The sequence below is a fragment of the Zootermopsis nevadensis genome, unplaced genomic scaffold (assembly GCF_977971745.1).
Source record: "Zootermopsis nevadensis isolate Lab colony 2312 unplaced genomic scaffold, Znev_1.0 Znev_ptg000017l, whole genome shotgun sequence".
In the NCBI taxonomy this organism is placed as follows: domain Eukaryota; kingdom Metazoa; phylum Arthropoda; class Insecta; order Blattodea; family Termopsidae; genus Zootermopsis; species Zootermopsis nevadensis.
In genome coordinates this window covers 12866100-12878271 of record NW_028259149.1, presented here as the reverse complement: position 1 = coordinate 12878271, position 12172 = coordinate 12866100, and the positions used below count along the sequence as shown (strand labels likewise).

Genomic DNA, 12172 nt, shown 5'->3' with positions numbered 1-12172 from the left:
TGTTCTGTCTGACGACAGGTCCATATGAACAGGATCCTTCCATCCTTTTCTCGGACTGGGACCTGTTCATATACGTTCTTGGCAGATGATCCAGAAGTGGTTTGCCATTGCCTTCTTCTGTGTGTGAATGGAGTAATTGTTGGGATGCCAAGGAGAAACCGGGGAAGCCCCCGGAGGAAAACTCCGTGTTGCCTAGACCACGGCCTTGCCCAACACAAGTTATAAATTCGGGCACCGCCGGGAATCGAACCCGAGACCCCAGGATTACAAGGCGAGCGTTCTAACCGCTAGACCACGCGTAGATAAGAGGGTAATGTTAAAAAGGATTTTAAAGATATACGGTGGGAGTGTTTGGGTGGATTCATCTAGCTTGAGGAATTTGTTGACTACCTGACTAACTGTTGGCTTCTCAAGGTGGTCTCTATTTTTTGAGTTACAGGAGGGATGCTACGTACTGTGATAATCCGAGCGTGTGGGTTCGAATACCTCCTAATGTAAGGTTCTACATCGACTAAGAAAACTATCGATGATGAATCAGTGTGTGTGTGCGCGAGCGATCGTGCGTGTGTTACGAATTCTAATTACGAAAGACAAGATATTGTTATTTTATGACTGGAATATACAATTAATTAATTAATTATAACAAATTTCTGCACGCCGGTTGCTGAACACTGATCTAAGACGAATGTACACATAGAAAAGTGGACATTGTAAACCTTATAGGATAAGGAAATTATATTAGAGCTCCGAGCTAATAGTGTTGTTCTGTTTCAGAGGCGAGGGGCAATTTCTGTGGACAGAACCGACCAACATGCTATCTTCATTCAGATGGTTGGTAAGTATATATCCTCCGAATAAACGAGACTTTCTACTACCGAGTAGTGCAAACGTATCTTTTGTGTGTCATGTATAATTCTAGGTGCACTGAAAATATTTATATTTTGTAGTTATTATTCAGATGCAAAAGCTGTTTTCTTTCTGCTGTTTTCAAAAACTTTAGCATTAAGATAGTTACGGATTTACATTACTAAAGGAAGTCATTGAAATCATGATTTAAGAAGTTAGAAATTAAAGTTATTTAACTAACATACACGTTTTCTTTTATGAGTACGTTTTATTTAAAATTTACTTTATTAATTGGTTTGTAATATGTATAGAAATGAAGTAAAAACCCTCTATTTGAAATAATGCGGTTTTCTTAACGGTCAGTTTTTGATAAACAAGTGAATAAGAAGAAAAGTAAAATTTAAAACGTATGTTCATGCATTTTAGTGGCAGTGGAAAGTACATGAATTGGATTACACTTTTATTTATGGATATGAATATAAGTAGGTAAGAGTATATGAATAAATCTGTTGTTGAAAATGTACGCGTACCGGATTATATTTTCATCGTCTGCGTGTGTGCTTTGGAGCATTCAGAATGCAAACGAGCGAAGAACGTCTGTGGAGACTATATTCCGGTATCAACAAAATGACTGATTTACAGGACACGAAATTATTAGTTTATTTAATGTGCATAATTAGTGTTCGTACGACAAAATGTGTCTGGCATGACATCCCTCTATTAAATGTTCGATCGAATATCTCCGATTGTGCATATATGTTGTTGCGCCCGTCTGGCAAGATGCCCTCGATGGTTTATTTGGTATTACTTTTGTGGGGGTGAGGGGTAGCGAAGGAACGAGTAACTTGGGTTTTGATGATTGTGCCGTGTTCTTCCCGAACCTCCAATTTCACATGAGACCTTGGTCTTTGCAACTACCGTGTTTTTTTAGGACGTAACCCCATCGGTTGACGAGTGTTTGCTGTTTGTGATATTCTTTAAATACTCCAAAGCTAACAATCACCCGCTAGTGGCTTCTCCTTTCCTCGAGTTTCCATTTCTGTTCTGAACACTTAGCTAAACATTGGCTGACGCGCTGTGAGAGGCGAAATCTCAAGTGCGACTACCAGCTGCTCGCGTGAATCATACAAATACGAGAAGTGTTGGACGGGGCTGTGGGTCATTGAATTGAATCTTATTTTTACGCGCTGTTTCCAGTTTATTGTCGTCACTGCCCTCGTAAAATATCACATGGACGTCATTCGAACTAGTTTCGACGCCGATTTCACTCGTGTGTGTTTTCGACTTCTACATTCTACTCAGAAACGCAATGGATAAAAATCTTCGCTTTAAAAGCGACGGCGTCGATACAGGCCTCGTGTTGTTATTCGAATCCTTCTGCGCATGCGTATATTCTTGAATATTTTCGTCTTCATGTGTTAAGCATGAGTTATCTAGCTTTGTACTGGATTACTTTACCTAAGTTTTAATAAAGGCTTCGCTTGTTAGTAAATTATGTTAGACTGGGTATGGTTAAAGCACATGAGGTTATATTATTAACATTTTATGTAATGTGTCGGTAACAGAGTCTTTGATTTCTGCTGGCGGTAGTCAGCTGATAATCCAAATGCTTATAGAATGAACGTGAAAAAGAGTGGCGAATGTGCGGCAGACGCATTGCACCTATCTGTAATTTTCTCACTTCTTGTAAAAATGCCAAGTGGTCTGTCTAACTTGTGGTGGTATGATCTGACGCATTCAAGAAGCTGTAAAACGTAGCTTTAAAACTTTCTTGAATTCTGTTTTCGCTCACTGAAAACACTCGACATGGAAACGCCGTTGAATTCTAGTTTTTCTTAACCTTCACTGATATCGAAGAACACTTTCGAATGTAAGATATGAGGTTTTCACAGCAGTGAGTATGAAGATTTCTGTCTTCTGGGTTGTTGGGTTGTGTAGTCTGGCCGATGTTAACCAACGTTTCAGAGGTCATACTGCCTCCGTCATCAGGGCGATGAGTATGAAGATTTCTGTCTTCTGCGTTGTTGCGCTGTGTAGTCTGGTCGATGTTAACCAACGTTTCAGAGGTCATACTGCCCCCGACATCAGGGTGATGCATCTACCATGCTACACAGCGCAACAACCCAGAAGACAGAAATCTTAACACTTTCGAACATTTATTAAAAACGGGCCTGGACATATCACCTGGTTCTCTGACTGTCTTACAGAAGTAACTAAGTAACTAACAGATGGTAGTTTCTCTTACGTTACTGGCCAATCACTGAACTGACTACCGAATGAGGGCTGAAGGAAAAAGAAAAAATATCGTTGACAGCAAGCGAAACTGTTTCTTTAACTTAAAGAGTGTAATAGGTGGTACTGCAGTCGGATAATATATGTATTTTCCCACACCGCTAAGTTTATTGTAAAGGCATTCATTAATACATTTCAGACAGTTTTGGCTTTTCGTCATTGTTAATTAAATAGACTTAATAATACTAGTAATTTTCATGTTTTATTACATCTCGCGTCGTTTTAATAACGGGACAAAATACCGTTACTCCATAATGTGATTTTAACGTTATAGGCCTACATATGTACAGTTTTCTCTGTTTTATTAAAATGTTTCATTTTGAAGTTGTTTGCCCCTGCTCTTAAATGATGTGTATATTTAATTAAATGTTCCCCTGAGTGGCAGAAAATCTTACTAAATGATGTAAGGGGCCGCAGAAAAAAGTTGCGAGGGGCACATGCAGATTTTCGTTTCCTGAACTTGAGGAACCAGCGAAGTATGTGAGTAGGCAGCCCGTTAAACAAATAAGAAACCAACTTTGATGACATCCGTCTCCCTTTAATAATCGATAGTTTTCAAGAGTTCAAGAAATGCGATGTCCTTCACAGCCAGCATATGATGCGGCCATATTATATTACACTGAGGCAGGTCAGTTCAGTTTACAACTTCACGGCGTGTTTATGTAATTAGCATCCATCCATCCCCCCCCCCCCCCCGTGATGTTTCTCGACAAATATCTTAAGCGTTTTACACATGTCAGATCTGTTTCAAAGGGATATATAGCTTGTTATCAAACACGTGTTGGCGCGAATCTTCATAAAGTAACAATGGGCGGAAAACTGCATTGTTTCATTCTCGGTGTTCATGTCCTGTAGCGTTATGAAGTGGGAGCATTTTGTGCTAGGATCCGCGTATTCGTGTATCTTGAAACCAACCAAGAAGTGTACCGTGATGTGCCGGCAACTTGTTCTGCATACGAGGTGCGATCGGAAAGTTTCAAGACTGTGTCAATAGAGGGCGAACCGGGTGTAGTACGAGCTTCTGCCGCTAGGGGGTGCGGCCTACATTCATAGTGAATCAGTGTGCCAGCCGGCATCATCGAATTAGCATTTGTTTCTTAGTTACGGGCGTTTTGGTAGTGCATTAAACCGACCCTCCTGCGATTTCGGAATGGCGTGTGCATCAAATTTTGCCAAAGACTCGCCAAAACGGCTACGGAAACCTATGAAATGCTAAAGCAAGCATTTGGGGAGTCCGCAATGGGTCGTGCACAAACTTTTGGGTGGCATTCACGTTTTAAAAATGGCCGAACCTCTGTCGATGATGACGAGCGTTCTGGACGACCATCTTCGAGCACAACGCCCGAAAATGTTACGAAGATTCGGCAGGCCATTCACGAAGATCGACGTCGTACCATCAACGACTTGTGCGACATTGTTGGGATAGGCTATGGGACCTGTCAGCTGATTCTAAAGGAAGAACTCCACATGCGACGCATCATGACAACGCGCCAGCGCACACCGCCCTCAAAGTTCGGCAGTTTTTGGCCTCAAACACCATGGCCGTCATCCCGCACCCTCCTTATTCGCCGTGTGACTTCTTCCTCTTCCCAAAGATGAAAATTCAGCTAAAGGGAAGGAGATTTGAGACGATAGAAGAGATTCAGGCAGAATCGCAGATGGTGCTTGACAGGCTGACAAAGAAAGATTTCCAGGGATGCTTGCAGGCTTGGCAGCGGCGCTGGGATCGTTGTGTTCACTCCCAGGGGAACTACTTCGAGGGTGATGGATGAATTTAATACCTGAGATAAGTGTACGGGTTTTTATACGCGCAGTCTTGAAACCTTTCGATCGCACTTCGTATCCGTCTGGTGTGTTGTCTAACCAGGGGCTGAAGACGCACATTGTTTTGGGCCACTTTCTAAAAATTCTCATCGTTCATTTGTTATGCGTTATTTGCACGATGTACATCAAATCAACGCGTCGGTTATGGGTCTGGCCTTGTCTGTCCGTCTGTGTCCGCATGTTTCAACTCGAAAACCGCTGGATTTATTTTGAGGAAATTTGGTCTGGGCGTTATGTCGTTGGATGAAATTTGAGATGTATATCATTTAATTATCTACAATCGGTAATAGCAACGCGGTAGACGATCGAACCTTATTTTAGGGTTCTGAAATGATGCACGATAAGAGACAGTTGGTAAATATGAAACTTGTGTTCAGATAATTGTTTTGTGAAAAGTAAAACAGCAATATGGCCGCCCTGCAAAAGTTTGAGGTTATAGCCTGTGAAATCTGCAAGGTTTAATTTCTTACAAAACTATAATAATAGTAATAGTAGTCATGATATATACCAGGTAATAGTAACATAATTCTGTTACAAGCAACAGATGAATAAAACATCTTACACCATCTCGTGAACTACAGTGATTGTAGATAATAATGCACAGTGCACAACGGTAATAATTGCAGCTGTTTATAACAGACACTTAGGATTTTATGGTGTTGCATTCTTCTCACACTCTTAACTCCGCATCAAGCTGACCACACAGTAATTGATTAATTACTTTAGGAAGGTTGTTATCAGCGTAGTCATCACTAACAATAAGACTACATTTTCTGACTCAACCCGAACTCGCTGTGTCTGTCCGTCTCTCTCTCAACACACACGTAACTTCCGCTAACTTTAAAGTAAGCCTGTGTTGAAGGGCCATTCCTTTATAACATTCTATTCATCTCTTAAAAAGAGCAAGCTTACAGAATTTTCGGGCAGAAAATGCACAAGAAATTCACCATTAACGTTTTACATGACCGATACAGAACATACAGATGATAAGTTCTTCAAACTTACACGGACTTCATTGGGGCTTCTAGCTCTTTTAATGAATTATACAATAACGAAATAATGAAAAATAAGGAGAAGGGAATAAGTAAAGGATAGAAGATGGCAAAGAGGACAATGAGACAAATGAATAAAAGAGGAAGTAAAAACCAAAACTGAAGATTTCTGTCTTCTGGGTTGTTGCGATCATCGCCCTGATGACGGAGGCAGTATGACCTCCGAAACGTTGGTTAACATCGACCAGACTACACAGCGTAACAACCCAGAAGACAGAAATCTTCATACTAAGAATCGCCCTGATGATGGAGGCAGCAAGGACCTCTGAAACGTTGGTTAACATCGACAAGACTACACGGCGCAACAACCCAGAAGACAGAAATCTTCATACTCATCGCTGTGAAAACCTCAAATCTTACATAAAAACCAAAACTCTTGATTTGAGGCTCAGTTTTGCGTTTGTGTTCCGCCAGAACAGAGTTTGACTCCGGTCCTGTTACTTCAGTTGTTTCTCTGTTCGTGGGGTCAGCGCCGTGACTTGCGTACCGTGTCCTCAGTTCTGCTTATTTTCGAGCATCAAACCTCTGACGTGGTGAAGAAACGAATTTATGACGACCAAATTATGCGCAAACCAAACTACAGGTGTCCCAAAAAGCTGTATACACACAAGCATTACATACGTCACCATTGTGTATACATCTTTTTGGGACACCTGTGTTAGCGCAAGCAGTTGCCGTTTTTCTGGCTATGCGTTGCGTCGTAAAGTCCGTGTCACAGTCGGTTGGTTCAGACCACAAATGTTTTATATCAGCGGATGCTCAGACTTCGGCTTATCTTTATGGAAACCTCGATGAAAGAGACGGCAGATACAGAAAATACCAGTTCTGCTGCCAACAAACGCTTGTCTCACATTTTATTTATTTCCTTTATTGTTTCCCTCATATTTTCCTATCCTTTCTTCAATTGTATGTATGATGTAGGTCAGTGGTCCCCAACGCGGTGCCCGCGGAGGCTTCTTTGGGTGCCCGCGTTGATACGGAAAGAGGTTATACAGAATAATGAAGGCCGTTCAACCATGAACATTATAAAATCAAAGCGCAGATCTCTACTTACTGATGCCCATCTTGACGATTGTTTGCGAGCAGCAACATCATACTACACTCACAAATTTGAAAAACTGGCCGATGAAATGCAGCGCCAAACATCACACTAACTTCCCACTTGAGTAATAATAATAATTTTATTTATAAAATACGTATTTTTGATTGCATCGTTTGGCTTTGTTAATTGGTTGGTGCCCACGATCTCATAAACTCTCAAATGTGCCCGTGGGCACAAAAATGTTGGGGACCACTGATGTAGGTTGTTCACGTAACTGAAGTAACTAGTATTTTCTCGACCGAGCATGTCACCGTTGTAAAGAATTCATGAACATGTGCTGCTGATAAGAAGTGCTTTTTGAGCCACTTTACCCCCAATTCGTCACCACATACAAATGGCTGTATATGAACTCTTGGATCGCCAAGGTTGTTCAAGGAGTGGGTGACCAGAATGTGATGTGCTTCTCCTCCTCCTTCTCCTCCTCCTCTCTTCCTTCTCCTCCTCCTCTCTTCCTTCTCCTCCTCCTCTCTTCCTTCTCCTCCTCCTTCTCCTCCTCCTCCTCCTCCTCTTCCTCTTCCTCCTCCTCTTCCTCCTCCTCCTCCTCCTCCTCCTCCTCCTAGTTTCTTGTTCTGTGTACTCTTTTAACCTAGCACCATTGAGTCATCAATGCCCTCCGCTTCCATATCCTGCCTTCTGTTCCTACTTTCTCCACTTCCTTACCTTCTGCTTATTATCTTCCGTCTGTGCAGTAGAGTTTTCTTTGAACCCTGACCTCGTCTGCGTGAAGGTTTCGTAAATTCTTATTAAGATGCGGCAAATCTTGGATGAAGTGTCAGACCGTTGTATCGCAAGGCCTGTTTAATCAATTCAGCAGTTTGTTGTTGTTGTTCCACCTATATACCGTTTTACAGGGTATTTACTTCTATGTACATGAGACAAACCTTGCCCCTGAGGTACATATTTCTGAAATGCATTTTGTTTACTATTGTATGTTGTTTTTTACTACTCGATTTGATCATCGGTCTCTTCTGTTGTGGAAATTTTCGAAGTCACTGCACGTCTTTGTAATATGTCATCTGAAATTCGTATGGTTTACAAGTTACAGACGTATACTTGTTGGTAGTACGTGTGATGTCAAAACAAATGTCTAATCCCCCCGGACTCTAAGATGAATGCTCTAATTCCTGTTGAAATATCACTTTTTACTGTCTTCCAGCAGTGCCGAAACGTCAGTCTCTTGTTGCCAAATTGTCCGTTTGGCATTTGATCCTTTATTGTGGGTGTAATGTGTCTTTAGGTACGATCATTGGCCACACTGACCTGTGACTGTGTGGTCTGAGTAATTGAAATCCTATTTATATTTTAGAATCCTGTCATCTTTAGATTCGTGAAGATGTTTGTCTGGGATGTTGCGCGGTGTAGTTGGTAGATGTTGACCGACGATTTGTCGGAACCCCTCGACGTCACAGCAGACGTAGCAGCGAGAACAGGAAATCCGATAATTTAGATTGGTATTTATCACAGGAAGTGCTCCTGCAGTGTTTTGTTCGTTCGTGCATCTTCAGCTGGGCATTGCTAGGCCTGCGGTATCATCCGTTTTAAAGTCGTGTGTTGAATAAAGTAACAAATTTCAAATGCGACCATTTTAATGAATAATGCAGTTTAATAGAAATAGAAAACACGTAGTAAGAAAATCAAATAAGGGTTAAGGTTAAACAAATTAAAACGAACATAAAAACAAAGAAATCAATTATTCGAAAATCAAAGAGAAAAGTTAATAAAATGGAGACGAAAATGAAAGGCAGGAAGGAAGAAAATTCAGTTTATTTGTGTGTATGCGCTTGCGTGCTTCGCATTTGTTTCACATACACACTCCTGCTTCGTATTCGGGAGGTCCCGGGTTAAAATCTCGGCCCGGAGACCAGCAGCAGGGGTACATTTTTTGTTTACGATTGCTTCATAAATGTCGGTGTGACAGCGGCTCCACGTATTTTGACGTCGGAGTTAGCTTCACGCCGAGGTTAATTTATCCCCGGGGAAAGAATCACTGGGGTCTGGGTGGGCCGCAGTCTGGACGCGGTGTCCCTGGTGATCGAGTCCGTAACCTAGTCTGAATACTGACTTGAGTTGTCCCCGCTGACAGCTGGACACACACACGCAAACTGTGGCATGCTTCAGTTCATGAAACTCCCAGAAGAGTTCAGGTGTGTGGTCGATAGAGTGAAGCGATGTTGTAGAATGAGAACAATGAAGGCGGACGTTTTGCTTTGAATATTACGTAAGGTGGCAAGACAAGTAACCTACGCCACAAATTGACGTTGAAAGATTTGCTTTGGTAAGGAATGAACGACGTGGCGGCGTTTATGTCTAAATAATTCGTCTTCCTGTTTTTTTTCCCAGGCTTATTGAAACGGAATTCTGTAACAACAGAACAGTGAGCTGCAGTGAGAATTTATCGAACATCTATTTACCCATTTAGTGCTAAATACAAAATGTCTTAGAAACACTTCTCACCTGCGTTGAATGTGTTTGTTAAGTAATATTGACACTTAAAACGACCTGTCTTCTGAAAGTATACATTACCTACGACTTTTTAACAGTGAAGTTCAGTTACCGTTGAAACATATAAACAAAAGGAAATGCGTATGTTTTGCTGTTTGTTTATTTATCGATGCCTTTAGTAGCTGAGACTACGTGGAGTCGGCTGATAGGATGTTTGCTGAACAATGAATTGGTAGGGATATGAAAGGAAGTAATCGTTGTCTCCGCAATTACCTGGAGGACTCGAAGGAAAACCGCGGAAAACTTCAATCGGGATAGCTAGTTGGTCTCCGGACAGGGATTTGATATCGGGGGGGACCCCCCCCCCCTCCAATAATACGAAGCAAAAGGGTTGACGTTTGTTGTATGCTCTTCATAGAAGGTGTACCCCGGTTTCTAGTGTGTTTGTGTGTGTAACACTTCTCTTTTATTTTCTGTTTTGCGTACAACATTGCTTTCGACACTGATTTATTTCAGAAATGATTATGCCCAGGCCAGTCTCTCTGCATAAAACTAGGGAAGTGGGATGTAAAATACAATCTGGCCTGAAATCTCTTCGCATTACAAAAGTGGCGCAACTTAAAATAACACAGGACGACACTCATTCTTCAGTCTTTTGCAGTGTACTTGCGAAACTAACGGATAGGATAATTTGGCACCCGTTTGGATGGTGTCGTCAGCCATTGTTGCGATCCTCACAGCCTGCAGGGCTTCTCGCCGGCCAATATGATTTGTTGCTCCGTGGTAGAAGTTGCTGTGATCATAGCAGCAAGCACGTGTTAATTGTTGGTAAAATTTATATCAGGCTACACTACACCCAGAAGACGGCAATTTCGAAAGCTATGTCCAAGCTTTTTAATTTCGATCACCATTTTTGCCAGCTAACCAAAGCTTGGAAAGGAGCAAACTGATGATTCGGAATCCATTAAATAAGTCGTTTTTATTCAGGCCCATAGCAAAGTGTGTGCTATGAGATTCTGGTGTGATTTCGTCTCACAGAACATGAAATTGTCGTCACTGAAAGACAGGAGGGAGAGATCTTGCATAAACGCGATGCGCCCTTTTCGCATTTGCAGTGAATTGCTCACCAAAAGATTATATGCGACTCAAACATGTGTTATTTTGTAAGAATACGGAAACTGTTTTTTTTTCTTGTGCTCCCGAATAGCGTGTGTTCCTGTCAGATTGCTGATTGGCCTCTCTGATTTATTTCGACTCGTTCCTTTATACACAACGTCGCCCGCACACCTCCCCCCACCCCCACCCCCTTTCCATCTGTGTGTAAGGCTGTTTTACAAAATGACACTCATCACTCATTCGCCGTCTGCGTCTACTGAACCAACAGATTTCGTTTCTGTCTTTCCTTCAGTCACATCTTTGTCTCAATCTTTCTTTATTCATATTTTTTCCTTCCATTATCTTTGTTCTTTCCTTATTTTTATTGATTTATTTCCTATTATTTTTTTCGTCCATTGAAATTTCTCTCGAACACACAGAGTTTTTTTTAAATCACATTTTCAGCCACTATTTTGCTGACTGCATTACGAAAGTGACCTTTGCGCTGATTCTCCCAGGCCTGATAATTTAAGCCCGAGTTGTTTTGCAGTGGTGGGTCCGTTTTGTCACTGTCGCAACCAAAATTCAGGGAGTTCAGAGCTATTCTTAGCCATGCCCCATTCACTTGTAAACACTTCTGTTGTTATTTCGTTCGGAGAAAGAAGATGGGGAAAATCACATAGCGATCTTCACAGTTTGAACTCTTTATCTAATATTGTTATGGTGATTAAATCGAAGAGGGCTGGATTGGCGGGAAATACAGCACGACTGAGAGACCGAGAGACATGTAATTTTAACTGAAAATTCCTCTTGGGATTCCTACGTGTAGGTAGGGGATAATATTAAAGTGAATATTAGCGAAACAGGGTATTTGCACGTCTTTGTAGCCTTATGCACACTTTCGTAGAATAATCCACTTTGACTTTCGTGGAGAGCGTAACAGAGTTTGACGGATATCGTCCGAACTATCGTCGCTTAACACCGAAGGTCGACTGGAACGGTTTCTGTCCTGCGCGCTTCCTTTGTCACGGAAGCGGTTCACCGGACGAGATATTGTCGAGTTGTTTGGCACAGGAGAATCGGGAAATGTACTCCTACACTCATTTTGGTGAATAAATAAGAACGAGATGCCAGGTAGTGTTCGACATGAACACTCGTCGCACTTGCGAATAATGCATTTTAACAGTTTGAAGACAATTAACGGACTGGAGTTTACATCATGACGTGATCTGCGTAAGCACTTGTATATTCACAGCAGTGTTGTGTGTTCTAGCCCGTGAGAACCTCAAATCCCACGAGCTGTCTGTTATTATGTTGAACATTGCTAATACCAAGGCCACACGATCCTAAGCCAGTTTCATCCAATTCCCATCCTCACAACCTGTTATTGTTCGTGTCAATTGACTGACTGTCATTTCTGTTTTGTGTTTGGGAGGTACTGGGCTTAATTCCCTTTCCGAAGACCTGGTATCCTAACAGGCGTTTTGTTATTGTTTTCAGGCTCTACAGACAAATTTAA

The 12172-nt window shown here is 41.7% G+C and overlaps 1 protein-coding gene across 7 annotated transcripts in view; it reads left to right on the top strand.

Annotated features, from left to right (window-relative positions):
• The window catches only part of LOC110835253 (uncharacterized), an 85905-nt gene that overhangs the window by 41226 nt on the left and 32507 nt on the right, over nt 1-12172 (top strand). For 6 of the 7 annotated variants that reach the window (XM_022075315.2, XM_022075333.2, XM_022075286.2 and 3 more), the window contains one exon: nt 775-835. In XM_022075315.2, coding sequence (XP_021931007.2) covers nt 775-835 — 61 coding nt within the window. Of the gene's footprint in view, nt 1-774; nt 836-11704; nt 11887-12172 lie in introns of those variants that run through there. The other variant, XM_022075340.2, reaches the window with a different exon arrangement.